Source organism: Cupressus sempervirens, chromosome 10 (genome assembly GCF_028749045.1).
Source record: "Cupressus sempervirens isolate cs-2001-9-10 chromosome 10, ASM2874904v1, whole genome shotgun sequence".
Taxonomy (NCBI): domain Eukaryota; kingdom Viridiplantae; phylum Streptophyta; class Pinopsida; order Cupressales; family Cupressaceae; genus Cupressus; species Cupressus sempervirens.
Genome location: NC_143127.1, coordinates 354,689,240 through 354,706,251, shown reverse-complemented (window position 1 = coordinate 354,706,251; position 17,012 = coordinate 354,689,240). Strand labels below are relative to the sequence as shown.

At 32.0% G+C, this 17,012-nt stretch overlaps 1 protein-coding gene across 1 annotated transcript; it reads right to left on the bottom strand.

Moving 5' to 3' along the window:
- Window positions 1-8,091: 8,091 nt before the first annotated feature.
- On the bottom strand, window positions 8,092-8,820 carry LOC149534056 (citrate-binding protein-like). The gene is made up of 2 exons (XM_089805964.1): window positions 8,572-8,820; window positions 8,092-8,472 (listed from the first exon to the last, which is right to left on the bottom strand). The coding sequence occupies exons 1-2, from the start codon at window positions 8,818-8,820 to the stop codon at window positions 8,092-8,094; spliced, it is 630 nt and encodes a 209-aa protein (XP_089662090.1).
- Window positions 8,821-17,012: the final 8,192 nt, after the last annotated feature.

The following is a 17,012-nucleotide window of genomic DNA, read 5'->3' as shown; positions in this document are numbered from 1 at the left end:
CAAGACAAAGCTACAAAAAACTACCCAAAATTTCCCTAGACAACCCTATAGGCATCCCTTATACATGAATATTTTCACCACTCAAAAAGGTTCTAGACATTTATCACTAAAATTAGAGGTTGAGAAATCCTAAAATTATATTATTTTTCATATTTTTATTACATATAATTAGTGCAAGAGAATTAAAAATGATATTTATAGGTAGCCCAACTTTTGGAGGCCATAACTTCTGAACTATAGACCAGATTGGCTATTATAACAACTTTTAGGAAATGACAGCTCTCTTCTACAATGAGTGAGAATAAAATCATCTATTAGCAAGTTTGACCTCATTTCAAAGGTTCTAAGGCCCTCAAAATTGAGATCAAATTTTATATTACAAACTGGTAGATGGATATATCTAAGATTAATCTCCACATGTAAAATTATTACATTTTGAGCATGTATAATAATCTAACTAAAAATAGTAATCTTACACAAATAGAAACTCTACCCCAAAACACCCATTTTGAAAAAATAAAAACATATATTAAAAAAAAATGGGTAATGAAAGATTTCCCTTACACTTAGGATGCTCCTACATTAGACACCTAGGGTAATCTAAGGAGTGACACTACCAAGTCTTAGGTTTTTAGAGGAAAACCAAGACGGTTAACCTCCTCCCTTTTTAGCAAAGATGAATCATCTCTAGATCATCCTTTCCATTTTAACAAATAGGGTTATTTTCAATAGGAGTATTTTAAATCAATGGGTCCAACTGAAATTTGTATATTCCCACTTTATTAATCTTCCACAGACAAAACTAAGAAAATATATCATAGAATTTTACATATTTGTTCTATACATAAGAACCTTAATGAAGGGCTCTCCCCTTGATACAACAAACAAATAACAAAAATAGAGACACAACAATAATTTGCAAGAACAAAAATCGGGCTTCTTATTATCTTGAAAAGTGTGAATTACATATTTTAGAAGTACAATATGTAAATCCATATGGGCACCTTCCTTAAATTATGTTGCAAGATAGAGTCATGAAAGACCACTAAGAACTGCCCTAGACAACCATATGGGCCTTCCTTGTATATGCAATTTTCCACAACTTAGAAAGGTTCTAGACATTCAACCATAACCCTTGGGTTGACAAATCCTATAATTATATTATTTTTTACATTTTGATTACATAGAATCATCTCAAGATAATTAAAAGTTATATTTTTAGGTAGCCCAACTTCTTAACCATAGACTTGATTGAAAATTATAACCACTTTTTAGAAATGGAAGCTCCTGATCTACACCAGGTGATGGCACAAGCACTCATCAATCGAGCTTAACCAAAAAATTGGGCTCAATTTTTTATACCAAAAATTCATGCCAAAAATCCTTAATAACTTCACCAATACATATGATATGGAAATGGAAGTCAACTGGTAGGGAGATATATCCAAGATTAAACTCCACATGTGAAATCAAAATATTTTGAGCTTTTATGACCACCTTACTATAAATAGTAAGATTCCACAAATAGAAACTCTATACCAAAGCACCCTTATTGGAAAGATAGAACTAAAACTATTTTTGAGTGATGGAAGATTGTCCTTACACCTAGGATGCTAATACATCAAACATAGAGAAAGGAATTGAGAAAATATGAAGGGTCCTTCCTAAACACTAAGATATTTGAATGTCATAATTTTAGTAGTCTTTCAAATACTAGATGATCAACTTTCTATAAAAATTATATGGAAATCTTTAATCAGAATTCTCACTCCATCATTTTTTGCAATACTCTAGTTCTCACTCTTTTCAACCCATTTTCTTGGCCTCGAATACTCTTCCTCCCTTCCTACTCCATTTGACTCAATTCTTTACCCCTTTTGGTGGGGTATGGGGGTTTCACTAGTTTTGTGCTACTCTTGGTGGGAAGGGAAGATTCCCTAGAGGTTTCAATTAAGCCTACCTCTTTAGTAAAAGAGGTTAGATCCTCTTTAATTATTTAATCTACTAGTGGTTCTTTTGTAGATAAGATTTCAAGTGCTTGGTTAGGTGGGTCTTCCCCTCCCAAAGCCAAATGATCTTTTACCATTAAAGAAAGCACTATTCTAGTACCGAATGATATAGTTGATGATTATGTGGTTGGGCTAGACCTTCCTTGCTTGGTTAGTTCCTAGTTCTTAGGCCAATTGTTAGGATTAATCATAGACATAAATAACAATTACATGCAAATATAACCAATATCATAAAATAATAAATCACATAGAAGAGAACACAAGATACCAAGATTTAATGTGGTTCACATTATCCCTAGGCTACATCCACCAAACAACAAGTCCAATATTATTACTATGTAGTGATTACAATATGGATAAAATATGCAATCCTTTATAGCTCAATACCAACAGAAGAAGCAACCATCACATTATACACTATGAAATCCCTCACCCTAAGACATTTTATATAAGTATTTTTTTCCTCTTTATGGTTAAAATTAGCCACAATATGTCAGCCCAAAAAAGCCAATAAAATAGCCCCAAAATAATTATGGAGTATGTATAGTACTTCCCTAATTAGTCACCACAAACTAACAATCCCCCACTTGGGGATTGATTAGGCTTTGAACTAGACAACAACCTCCCACATAGAGACTGATCCTATAGAAATACCAATAGTCCATGAGGCTCCCACTAGATCAAACCACCATGGACTCTATTTTATTTTCTTTTATTATGTATCTTGTCCAACTTTAATTGTTCATCATCAAAAACTAATTGAATGAAATGATATCAAAACTATATGTATTTTTTCTTTGAATGCATATAAGAATTCTTTACAAGATGAATGACACCCTAACTATCTATAAATGAATAATTATCCCACTAAGGATGTCCCAATTCTTCCAGGATGAACTGATGCTATATCGTCTCCTTGGCTTGCACTATAGTAGCAACATACTATGTATTTAGTTTGATAAAGCATTCACCTTTTGTAATAAAAAACACAAGCACATAATTGGTCCACTAGAATAGTAAATACATAACCTGTAGTACTCTTCCTAGTATCAATATCCCACTTCATGTGCAATATCTGGCCTTGTACATACTATAACATACACCAAGCTTCCTACAACTATACCATAAGGTACCTTGGACATCTTATCCTCTTCTTGTGTCTTTAGATACATCTCCTTAGTTACATCTTTGACATATCTTCTAGCTTGGTTCTATTTTCAAAATCTATATGTGCAAATGCTTCACATCTAAAGGTTTTGAGAAAAGAATAACTCACCTTCTTACTAGTTCATGCTTCCTTTAGAATACCATAGCCCAAAGGCGTAGAGGAACCTCTATTAATCAAATATATAGTAGGATTGAAAGCCTCTACCTACATGTTTAAGGGCAACCCAACATGTAGCCTCATGCTTCTTGTATGATTTATTATTATCATATTCATGTGTTCATCAACTCCATTTTCTTGTGCAGTCCTTGGAATAATTTTCTATCTACGAATACCATTAGTGGAGAAATAATCTTCAAAATCATGACTTCAATTCTCACCACCATTATCAGATCTAAGACATTTTAATCTCTTACTATTCTTATTTTCAACCAAGATTTCCATTTCTTAAAAGTTTGAAATACATCAGATTTATGTCTAAGGAAATAAACCCATATTTTCTAGTTGCATCATCAATAAATGTAAGTTAGTAAAGAAATCCACTAATGGAAGATAGGTCTAATTTGGTCCCCATATGTCTATATGCTCAAGCTTTGATTTCTCATTTTTCTTTTCCTTCCCACTCTTCACAAAACTCACTCTCTTCTATTTTCCATAAAAACACAACTTTCATAGAAATTTATATTGATACATTTCATACTTTATAAACCTTTTCTGAATGAAGTAATTTCATACCTTTCTCACTCATGTGCCTAAGTCTATTGTATTAGAATCTACAACAAGTGTTTGATCTCCATGGTCAATTGCAACAACTATTTCTAAATATCCATTTTTTTGTAAAATAATTACAGTAGAAGAAATAATATGACCTGTACAAAGATATAAGGTCCCTAGTTTTACACCTTTTGCTACTATAATGGAGCCTTTTGAAACCTTCCAATTTTTATGATTAAAAGTAACTACACAACCCTCATCACTGACTTGCCCTACTAAAATTAAATTCCTACTCAGCCTTGGAACATGTCTCATCTCATGTAGTGGCCAATGATTCATGTTCTGCAACTTAATCTTAAATTTTCCCTTTCCAACAATCTGAATGGACTCATTATCCCTCAAGCAAACAAGCCCGAAATCCTCTTGGAAATAATCAATAAAATAATCTCTATGAGGTGTAGCATGAAATGAAGTCCCAAAATAAAATATCCCAAGAATCATCAACACTTTCTAAAAAAAGAAGAAAAGCATCCTCTTTGGATTGGTTACTTACCACATTTGCCTCATTTTTCCCTTCTTCTTTATCTCCTTCATTTTTCTTTCAAGTCCAACAATCTTTCTTCTTATGCCCCCACTTGCCATAGTACTAGCAATCTCTTGGCCATCTAGATTGAGACCACTTTCTCTTTGATTTTCCTCTTTATTTTCCATGATTTCCAAAATTCATTTCTCTCTCAATCATTCTACCACTACTTTGTGCATTCAAGGAACTTCCTCATATAGACCCACCCAAGGTTTACCTATGAATTTCCTCACTCAAGATAACACCAATCACATCATTATATTTTAGGGTATTAGAAACAATTCAAAAAAAATTACTCACAGCCATTACCAAGCCATTCCAACTTTTTGGCAAAAAACACAAAATCAAGACAACCCTACTTTATTCATCAAATTTGACATTCATAGAAGATAAGTGACTAGTAACAATATTAAGCTCATTTAAATGATCTACAACACATCCACCTTCTACCATCTTTATTTTAAATAAACACTTCATGAGAAATACCTTATTTGAAGCAAAGGTCATTTCGTACAACTTTGATAGGATTTGCATCAACACTTCCATCATCTTCTCTTTTGTAATGTTAAATATAACCGATGTTTCTAGGCATAATCAAATGCTTCCAAGTCCCTTTCTATCCAAAATTTCCCAAAACTCATCTATCATAGTTTTTTGTTCCTTGGTTTTCCCTTTGAATGACTTCCATGAATCCTTCTATTAAAGATAGTCATCCATTTGCATTTCCATAACTGAAAGTTTTGGCCATTAAACTTCTCAACCTCCATCTTACCCTTGTCTGCCATCACTCCTACTCAACCATGAGACTTTCATACAAAGGATAACTAAAAAAGAACCTTTCTACGATACCACTTATTAGGATTAACCACAAACTAAAATTAAAATTATGTGCAAATATAACCAATATGATAAAATAATAAATCGTACAAAAGAGAACACAAGAAAACAAGATTTAATGTGGTTCACCCAATCCTTGGGCTATGTCCACCAAGTAGCAAGTCCAATATTATTACTTTCTAGTGATTACAACCTAATTAAAATCTGTAATCCTTTACAACTCAATACTGCCACAAGGAGCAATTATCACATCACACACTATGAAATCTCTAACCATAAGCCATTTCATACAAGTATTTTTTATGCTTTAGGGTTAACATTACTTACAACATGTTAGCCCATAAAAGCCAATGAAATGGCCCCAAAAGAGTTATGGAGCATGTATAGTATTTCCCTAACTAGTCACTAGAAACTAACACCAACTATAGAACATCTCAAAAAATAGGAAACCTCTTCTTGGTCCTTGAAACAAAGTGTTAATATTAATGCCCTCCTTGATGGTTATTTTTCTTATCATTTATGGTTAAGGATGATTTGTTTTTTGTTCTCACAAATGGACCTTGGTCTTTATGGTCAAACAAAAGGAACATTCTCAATGTTTGTAAGTGGAAACCTAAACTAGACCCAAATGTTGATCTAGGAGCTTCTATTCCAATTTGGGTTAGGCTATCAAGGCTGCCCCTAGATTTTTGGTACTCTAAGGTTTTCAGAGGTATAGCAAAAACATTTGGTTCCCTTTTCGGGTGGATAAAGTCGTCCAAACAAAATCTTAGTTTTTTTCTAGAATCTATGTCAGTGTTTCAATGAAAAAAAATATTCCCACATATGTCATGCTTGACTCAAGGTTGGGGTCCTATGTGCAATTGTTGGTTTTTGAAAAAAAAAGATTGCTTCTATGTGAAGTGCAATTTTTTGGCCTCATTGACCTTTCTTGTCTTTCTTCTTTCCTTGGTTCTGGTTGGGGTGGGGGGGTTGGCAAAAGACTTTCAAAGGTTCTTCCCCTGAGTTTCTCCCTACCTCTTCCTATGGGTGTGGAGGAGGATAAAGGCATTTTACCCCCTCTTCCTAAGGTTAGCTCTCTTTTCACCCTTGCTCAACACAAAATGATGAACGAGTCTATTAGATTTGTAGGGGTGGGTATTGCAAATTTAAAAATTGGAAAAACTACCATTATGATAAAATGTCACTTGAACTCCTTTTTATGGATGGCTTAAAAATCACACACTCATGTTTGATTCCTAGACTAAAAGTGTAAAATAGTCAAAGTTGACTTATTTTTTCGTAACTTAAATTTTCCCTTAATATGTAATGTTTAAAGGTGTACTCTAAATTTTTATTAGTAAGTACTTATATTCTAATTTTTCATTAATGATTTGACTCTAAAAAATCAATCTTCTAATTCACACATTTTAAAGATTATTTTAAAATATTAAATAATTATTATATTAGAGAAATTTGTGATAGTGGATCTTCTTTATTTAGGATAATCACTATAATAATAAGTTCTTTTAATTTCTAGAGAGGATTAAAGTGAGGTTATCTTTTCAACCATTTGGTTGAAGATCTATTTGATTGAGGACATTTGTTAAGTATTACACAAATTTTATTTTTGAAGGAGAATATCATTTTTCATCATAAAAATATATTACAAAATGTCTTTTTTTAGTTTCATAAAGTACTTTCAATGCTGAAATTGTCAAGTAAATAAAGATAATAAAATTAGATGTCCATGGTAGAAATCTGCAATGAGGTTAATTGAAAATGGTTTAAGATAGGCTACTTAACGTTTCAGTTTTGATTATTTGTTATATGTTGAAATAAATTCGGTCCTCCTAACATGGAGGATTCTGTATGGTTAGATTTAAATAATAAAAAACTAATAGAAGACCCCCTCAATATATCAAATGCTATATGTAGTTGAATATTATTAGATTAAAAAAACAGTATGCTCATAAACAAAGATGACACCTCAAAGAATGATCAAGTATGATAGGATCAATCATCGTGAATATGATAGCAATTATTCAAATCAAATTGGTCTCTATTTTTCTGATAGATGAGTCAAAAGCCCATACTATTTTTGTCCCTCTAAATAAGCTTACAGTTTATAATCCTATATAGATTAGCATAGATTTTTATGTACCAAATATGATTTCATGAATTTTTCAAGAAGACGCTGACTAATTGTAAAACGTGACGTTTTAGGCATGATCTTTTGTCTGAAATTTAATCGACACCTATTTTAAGCAACAGGGATCCCAGCTCCCAACCCCGGAACGGAATAACATAACCAACAATACTTATCTTCCCGGCTGATTCGCAGGGATTCGGCGCTATTTATAAACGTAGGGGTGGGAGTTCCATTATAGTACCCGGCTAGAACCCCTGGGAAACTATAGTTCGGGAATCTGCCTCCCTACAATTCTATGGGCGCCTTAGAAAAGTAAGGGCCATAGCCTCTAGCCTATCAAAATGGTGGGGTGGGGAGGGCCCTAGAATTTTATGGATCTGCTCATACTTAAAAATCATCAATCGAGCCTCTAAGTTACTATAGTTCTAACTTTGCCTATAGAATTTAGACGTGTTTTGATACATAAAACAAAACTAATAAATATTTAATCATATAATGGTTCAAAAGACATCATGATCCGAGAAGTAGTAATGACCGCCTAATTTGAAATTTTTCAGAGTAATGGTGAAGATTTGATTACAGATAACACAACACAAATACAATCCAAAATTAAAAGCAACTGCCAACAACCGATGACACTCACAGCCATAATTTATTTGCTCCAGAGTTTGATATTTCTCCAGCGAGATTCCATGCAAGATGACTCGTCAGTCTGAGCATACACTCCACACTTAAAATAATAGCTATCACCCCCTGTCACATTAACAGTTATCCTCTGCTCTCCATCCACAAACACAGTCACTATTCTCCGATCTGTATCATGAATCACATTCAGATGAAACCACCGGTCATAAATATCAGGCGACACTACATCTGCGTGGTACCGCTTGAGATCTCCAGCCACAGCATCCAACATAATCACAGTGGCGTGTACAACGTAACCATGAATCTGCATCACACAAACTCCATCCGTCCCTCTCGGAACATACCCTTCGCCTTCGAATTGCCATATCCCAGTTTTATAGTCCTTTCCCTACAATGCACCACCTTACGTTAAACAAACAAATTAACGTATTACAGCTTCTCATATCAATTTTAAGGGAAGATTATGGATTGAACATAGATCATGAACCTTGATGCGTATTTCTGTCCTGGGCTTGGTGTTGCTACTGGGATTGTGGGGTTTGTCAGAGCTGTAAACCCACATGTCATGGACGCCATCAACGAAGCTGTAACGTTCAGAGAGTTTCTTATCGTATGGCTTTTGTATCTCAATGTTTGCATCTGTTAATCTCTGCTGAGTAAAACCATCAGTTGGTGACCCAGTGGCACTTCCTATCCAAACCCAAACCCCACAGAAGAGAGCAAACAACGTGGCCATTGAGAAATTTGAAGAATTGCAAGCAAAAAGTGCGTCTAACAAATCCAATCCTCTGTTTATTTAGAGAGGGAAGACATTAAATTGTAGTTTTGAAAATTTCAAGTACGCACTCGGGTAAACCAATGAATTTGAATTGGGGCATCCGCCGCTTTGGTGTTTTTTATATTTCTGTCACGTTTTATGTATTTTAGCAAAATATTATCCACATTATAAACAACTCATGTAGAGTTTCTTCCAGATATCATAGTCATCTGGAATTATAATATGGACTCTTTTTACGTTTCTTTTCTTTTCTTAACGTCATATTCATCGATAGATCCTAATTATCGGATTTTCTTGTACAGTAAGAAATCTTAATAAAGTAGACATTTTATTAAAAGTTGTACATTATCGAATTTTAATTATCGAATTCCGTGTACAATAGGTAACTTAAAACAGTAAACAAAATGAGGATATTGTCACCCAGTCATAAAATATAATAATTGATTTTTCTCACACGCTATTTGTTTTTAATATGTTTAAATAATGAATAAAATAATCAATGATAACTAGACCAATAATGACATTTATTAATAAAAGTAAATAATAAATCTATATATTAAATAAAAAAATGAATATTGAAGTATAGGTTTTATATTTTTTAATCATAGTATTGAATAATCTATTTAGAAATCTAAAATGAAATAATGAAAAGGCATTAATAAGGAATGTATTTTAATGACAAGAAAGTGAAATTTAGATTTTTTTTGCTTAACTTTTTCTCATTGGTATCAAATAATTTACTAGACAGTCTTGTAAACTAAAACTCTAGTCATTATGATATCTATGATATTTCAATGAGAAGTATTTAAAATTACTAATATTTTGTTAAAATATCTTCTTGAAAGATCCATAGACAAATTCATTTTACCTTTATAATTTTAATATTTAAAATTGTATTAAAATGTCATTCTCTATTTGATTTTGTCTTTATTTTATGAGTATCTTCATCCATTTGCATATATTGATGACAAAATTATATATAAAGTTAGGCTTATTAGTTAATGATTTAATTTCAATATGGTTCATTAGTCACATATCAATAATAGTGTTTTTAAAATGAAATAAAGTGCATTTACATGGTTGATCCATTTTAAAATTCATACATACAGTTATTTTTTCTAATTCAATAACATACATCCAAATTGGTGGATAAGTGGATCATCTCAAGAAGACTTTTTAAATTTATATTAAGTGTATGCAATAAGTATTTTGGAGTATACATGCACATGCCTTTGTTTGTGCATGTAAGTTCACACATTATAATGCATCATTAAATGGTTAATGAACAAGGACAAATAGTTTACATAAAAATATACTGATATTTCTATATAAGAGGCAAATATTTCATAATGGGATATCTATCTTTACAAAGGAACATTAGTAGTAGAGAGGGTGATTGAATTAAAATTATTTCCTATCATTTTCTTCATCAATCATAGATCTTATTTATGTGAGAACAATGTGTACAATTTTCAAGTGGATGAAATATTGTTCAATTTTTTTGCTTCATAAAGGATATGTATTTTTAATTCAATTTTGTTTTTAACATATATCGATTATGCACCTAATAAAATTTTAGGTAGAAAGGAATAATCTTGTATGGTTTGAATTTTTTGCATCTCACAATGAAAATATGTATGTTTCGTAAAAGTAATAAAAGAACAAAACTTTATTATAATTTTAAATATTTTAAGGGATAATGGACACTTCATGTTCTAAATTCTAATACGATAACATCAAATATATGTAGAAGTTGTGAATGAAAATCTTGAAGGCCCTACAAACTCTAAAATAGGCCTAGAATTTTTTTTAACATTTATAACAAGTTATATCTTAATAAAGAACTTTAGGATGTTTTGATTTTCATTATCAGATGCTTCAAGTTGATATACAAAATAACTAATATGTTGGATATATAAATGTATTGCAAAAGCTAGCTAAGCATATTGGTATGTTTTTTGACAAAGCATAGAGCATTTTTTGTGGGAGATAAGATGGGAACCACTTTTTGATGATTTTAATCAATGATTTTGTAGTAGAATTTGATTTTTTATTTTATTTTATACCTAATTAATTAAATGTGTGAGATAGAGGTTGTGTGTAAGAATCTAATAGTTATTGAATTATCTCCATTTCTATTTCTAGTACTGCTCCAATGAGAAGATTTCTTTAGAAGTATTCTATAATTTCCATTAAACATTTGAATAATATATTTGGTAGACTTTGTCATATGTGCATTTTCTCTAAAATGAGTATTTCCCACATAAATCACTATGTTGTGGAATTTGGATGTTATTCATTTTTATTTTTGTTACAATTTCATAACCATTTAATAGATTTAAAAATCACATATCCCTAGTCTCAAGGCTATTATTTTTCTACCTTTACTTCCTTACAACCCTTATGTAAACTTCATGAACTACAAAAAGGTAGAAGTGAGGAATTGAGTATAAAATGAACTAATCTGATAATGTACCTCATTCACATTACAAAATATTTCCAATTAAGTATAAAATAGATTTTTTTCTAGGGGACCTAAGCCCCAAAAGTTTTACATAAACATTTGAAGTTGAAAGACGTAAAATGAAACAGTGTTGGGAATAACTGACACAACTGCTAACAAAACCAACACCACTTGGAAAAAAACCAGCACAAAAATCCAAAATGAACTAAAACACTAATAGTCTAACTAGAGAAGATAAAAAATTATAGTATATAGGTGAAAGAAGCTAGACTATTTCTTCCACCTTATCTTTCAACTTTTTCTTAATGAGTTGAAGAGTTTCATCTTCTCTATGGCCTCTTTGATATTTTTTTGTCCATCTAGTTTCATTTCTTCTACATCTTCTTGGTGCTGGATTGGGTACATTTTCTAGTACCAATGTCCCCCAATTCCTTCTTACCTTCCTCTAGATTGAGAAAAAGCTTCACCTCCCTTTCCTAATCTAAATTACCCAACACTTTATTTATGAACTCAAGAATAGTTCCAAGTAGAGCTTGGCATCTAAAAAAAGCACCTTTCTTAACATTTTCAAATTTGTCGTTTATTCGCTTCATCTCTTTGATCATCTCCAAGTTAACCTTCTTCTATATCTCCTTCTCCTTGTCCTTAATCCACTTCACATCCTCTTTACTCAACAACTCCTCAATTTTCTTTCTAGAGCTTTCCATTTAATATTCATCCTTTTAAGGGAGTGGACAGTCCATGTATCAAGTATAAGAGATTAAAGGAAGAAAACTTTTGTAGTTTGCAAAATACTATGAGAAGGGTCAACTACCAAAGCATTGATATCTTCCTCTGTGAGGTTGACATTGAACTCCTCCTCATCAACCACTTTCAACATTGGAATCCTATCCTTTCTCTTTTCTTTTTCTTTCCCAAAATCCTTGTCCATTTTTCCATTTCGTTCTAACTCTCACTCTAGCCCTCAATCTCCTTAACTTTAATTTCTTGCCATTACATAATTAAATCATGCTCAATAGACTCATCATAGTCAAAAAATCTTATGACTTCTTTGATCCCTTCTTTCACTTTCTCATGAGTATCTTGGTTATCTTTTTGTTTGGTAGCACAAGGAAAGCTTATCTAATTATGAATATTAAAAAGTGATGGAGGGAAAATAGTGATGTTGTTGCCCCCAATAATTCTTCATCTCACATGGAATCTCATTGGAAAAATATTAGGCTTTGGAACAAATGTTGTCTTATCATCATATAAGCTCATTTTTGGTATGTTATGGGCAATAAGTCTTATAGATTTTTGATAAGAGGAATGAGTCATCAAACTATTATATCCTATGAAGAGTACTCTTTGCATAAGTTTTATGTGATTAAAAGTAAACTCCAATTTAATAAAATAAATAAATAAATGTGTACTAAACTAATTTGGATTATTTATGAATTCCTAAACAAAAAGTGGGAAAAAATTCTTTATCACAAATACCTTGATCTGATTGATACCATTAATATTATTAGAACCAATAACCCCCTTGAGGTTCTATGGTCTAGATAGAATGAAGAATATTATCATAGATCTAAACTTTAATGGGATGTCAATCAAGGTAAAAAGCAATTTTATGGGAGGATTCATGGGGTGTGTATCCTCCTTTAACTAAAATCATATAACCTAACACTAGAATCACACTCACTAATTTTTGGGGTGAGACTTTAGATAGTTTCTTAGAATTCTCAAAAGGGGAGCCTACACTACAAAATGTCAAGGTAAATCACTTGACAATAGTCCATTAATTCCAATAATAAAGAATAAGGTAATTATTTCCCTTGCATTCAAATATATTAACCCCCAAAAAATTGAGGATTCACTAGTTTTCCTGGGATCTAAATCAAGCTACTATAAGGTGAAAGAAAACTATCAACCAATTATGGAGAGACAAAATTTTCCTAAAATATATTTACCCCTTCATATTTGTTGGGATAAACTATGTCTCCCCAAAGTTCACATGTTCACATGGGCCTCTCTTTAGAAACAAATACTCACAATTTAATGTGAATCTCAAGAGGAATCATAGGACTACATCATCATCAATTGTCCTTATGCTCAAACATACTAGCATTGGTTGCTTGATAAAGTACACTTTTAGTTTCTTCTCGTAGATAATACCTTTGATCCTTTCAACAGTTGTCCTTCACATTACAAAAATAGTACTTTCTAGTCAATCTCCAAGATCATCACCTTTTAATACTAATATAAGAAATTTGGAAAGAGTGTAATCATAGAATTTTCTAAAAAAAGAAACTTGAAAATGAAAACGTTCTCAATAAAATAGAAAAAAGCATTGTAGAAGTAGGAAAAAACAACTTAAGATAGATTAAAACCTCTAAATTAATTTTTTCTCAATAGGATAATGAAATTTGTAGGGATTGGAAAAACCTTAATACCCCTCTTCATTATGGAAAACATGATAAGTAATCTTTAATTGTAAGATTTAACTAGAAGTGGTCTCCACCATAGTTCAATTGGCATAAGTTTATTTTTCATCATGCATCTTGTGTTCACCTGTACAAGGATAACATTGGGTGCATCATTCATGATTGGAAAATCTTAATTTCTGAGAGGCTATCCAAGCCAATCAACATTTCTACTAATGATAATTTCCCATGTTGGAAGCCCTTTTCAATAGTCTAAAGATGTGTAAGTCTCTATAATATTAAAATTGACCACAATTCCCAAATAGTTATTAGTAACTTGAGAGTTGGATCCACCTATAGTTCAATATTAATCTCTAAAATTTAGAAAAAACTTAAGACTACTAAAATACTTAAACAAAATTAGAAATCAGACACATCTATAGAGAAGGAAGCATTGAGGGTGAAAATAAGGAAAAGGTGTGGATTGTTCACTAATCTAGAAAATCACTAAAAAATTACATAATAAAAACTCTCGATTCATTAATCATATACACAATTAGAAGCATAGTTAAGATAGGGATTTATGCCAAAACTTTATTAAAACAAATTGTGATAGGGTTATCTGTTGAAAGATATAAGACATCTATTGGACCCAATAGAGTTAAGATAGCAATTTTATGTATCATTTTAATTAAATTAATTTATCATATTATAGCCATGATAGTCTCTTATGCAATTTCATCTTGGGAAGATAAAATCAATTAAGATTAACTTAACATTTGACACAGTATATCACCTCTACTTTATCTCCAAAAGAATGGGGAATATGAATTATTTATGAAATCTCTTCGACAAGTCTAGAAGCTTCGATATGTTTTTTTTTTTAATATATATTTTAGTTATAATTAAAGGTTTGTGGTGGAAGCTTGTCTATTTGTGCAGGATATGTCTCCAAGATTCAATATTTTTTACTTAAGAAACAAATATTAATATTTGGGCAATAAAACATAGACAAATGTAATCTCAGATTACCTTGCATTACTAGTTTATTTTAATGTAAAAAAGGGTATTCCTTTCAAGAAAAGGAAGTAATAATCATGTAAATGAGGTACTCCTCATTTAATCTATATGAAGCATTATACTAGAGGAAAGTCTAAGGTGACATTGAAGTTTCTTCTTGCCTACATTCCTTTCCTCTAGTGCCCACACTCAATGGAGGATCACTATAAATTATTTAATTATTTATAATATGAATTTTTCTTTTACCTATTAAAATACACACACACACACACACACACACACACACACAAAATAAATTTGTGATAATGGATTGCTCTTATTTAAGAATGAGACATACACACCCACACACACACACACAAAAATTATTGTGATGATGGATTGTTATTATTGAAGAATAAGTGCTAGAATGATCTATAAACTCAATAAAAAAGTACCTAATCAAACCTCCTAATTCATTAATTCCAAAATTTTCATTAATCATATATGAAATTAGAATTGTAGTTAAGATAGGGATTTATGCAAGATATTTGTCAAAATAGATTAAGATAGGGTTATATGTTGGAAGAGATAAGACATTTATTAGTCCCATCAGAATTGGAATAGAAATTTTATGTATGATGTTAATTAAAATAAGTTATCTTATTATATCCTTGATACTCTCTTACATGATTTCATCTTGGGAAGATAAGATTAATGATGTAATGCAATGTAGGAGAATCCCCAAAGGAGATGTCCTAGCCCCCAAAAAATAACTAGACAACAAAAGATAAACAAAAATCCAAATTTTGAAGCCAAGTCACAATGATTCATTCATAGATATAACTGATTACATGCAATGTGCTGATCTGTAAGGCCTTCCTAGTTATAGCCATATACAAAGCAAGTAATAGTTCTACAAGATCCCTTAAGATCCAATCCAAACCATAGCTATTCCAGATCCACACTCTAGTAGAAACCTCCATGGAAGATCCAATTGGTGCTTGCAAGCCCACTAAGGAATCTCCTTGTTTCCCAAGCCTCAATTACTAGCCTTTCTCAAAAATTCACTCCTTTACCACCTCATCTTCTCCAAGATGGATCAATAATGACTAAAGACTTCAACACAACCCCTACTTATACCAATCGAACCCACAAGTCAGCCCAGAATGCTAAATAATAAATAAACCTAACATTAAATACTTGAAGAGGCACAAGTTGGCCTCCAACAAAAATTAAATACCAAATGCCTTTAAAGGCTTACAACACTTATTAAATACATCAAAATTTATTACCCAAGACCCAAATAGGTCCACTCAACCCTACTAAAATCCCTTAATCATGTAGGATAGACAACTACCCTGGGAGTCTCTTGCATCAGGCTCCCCAGGTGTGAAAAGATGTTCTCAGTAGCCAGAAGAACATCTTCCAAGATTCAACACATAAATATTAAATTGGTTCTTCACATACATGTCTTCCAAGTCTTCAACTTGTACACACGTTCCCTTTCTCTTCTTCTACTTCTTCACCTCCATCCTCAATGTTCCACAAGTTTTCTACCCACACTGATTGCTAACCCTTTCAAAATTTTCAAACTCAAATTGGCTACCAATACTCAAATTCCTTCTACTGACCCCTTCATTCTACAAATGGATCAAGGAATACTTCCTACAACCTTTCAAAATTGTAAACACATTCTTGACACAATCATGCACAACCTTGCAATCATATGACCAAGGTCTACCAAGCAACACATGACAATTGTTCATGTCCATAATATCAAACAACACTTGATTCTTATACTACCCAATTTGGAAATCAACAAGGCATTACTCCCTCACTTCCAAAGCATGCTCACCTCACAACTAGTCAATCCTATAAAGATAAGGATGTCTCACTCTCTTCAAACCAAGTTTTAGAACCATCTCTTCAACAAGAAGGTTATCAATACTACCACCATCCACAATGACATTGTAGACTTTACCACTAGACTTACAATGAGTCCTAAAAAAATTATTTCTTTGACAATATTCCCTCTGACCAACCAATAATCACCGAGCCAATGAATTCTTTCCCTATTTCGGTTCATGGTCTTCAACCTCATTCACAATAGCAATTCTTCTATCACCATCCTTCCGTGGATACTCCAAAGATCTATGTCTTTCTTTATGACATCTGAAACAAGTTCCCTTAAACTTATCTCTACATGTCCTTCTATTCTACTCAATAGGTTTTGGTTCATCTTCTACACTCAATTTAGCCTTTGCCATGTAGTCTTGCTTCTC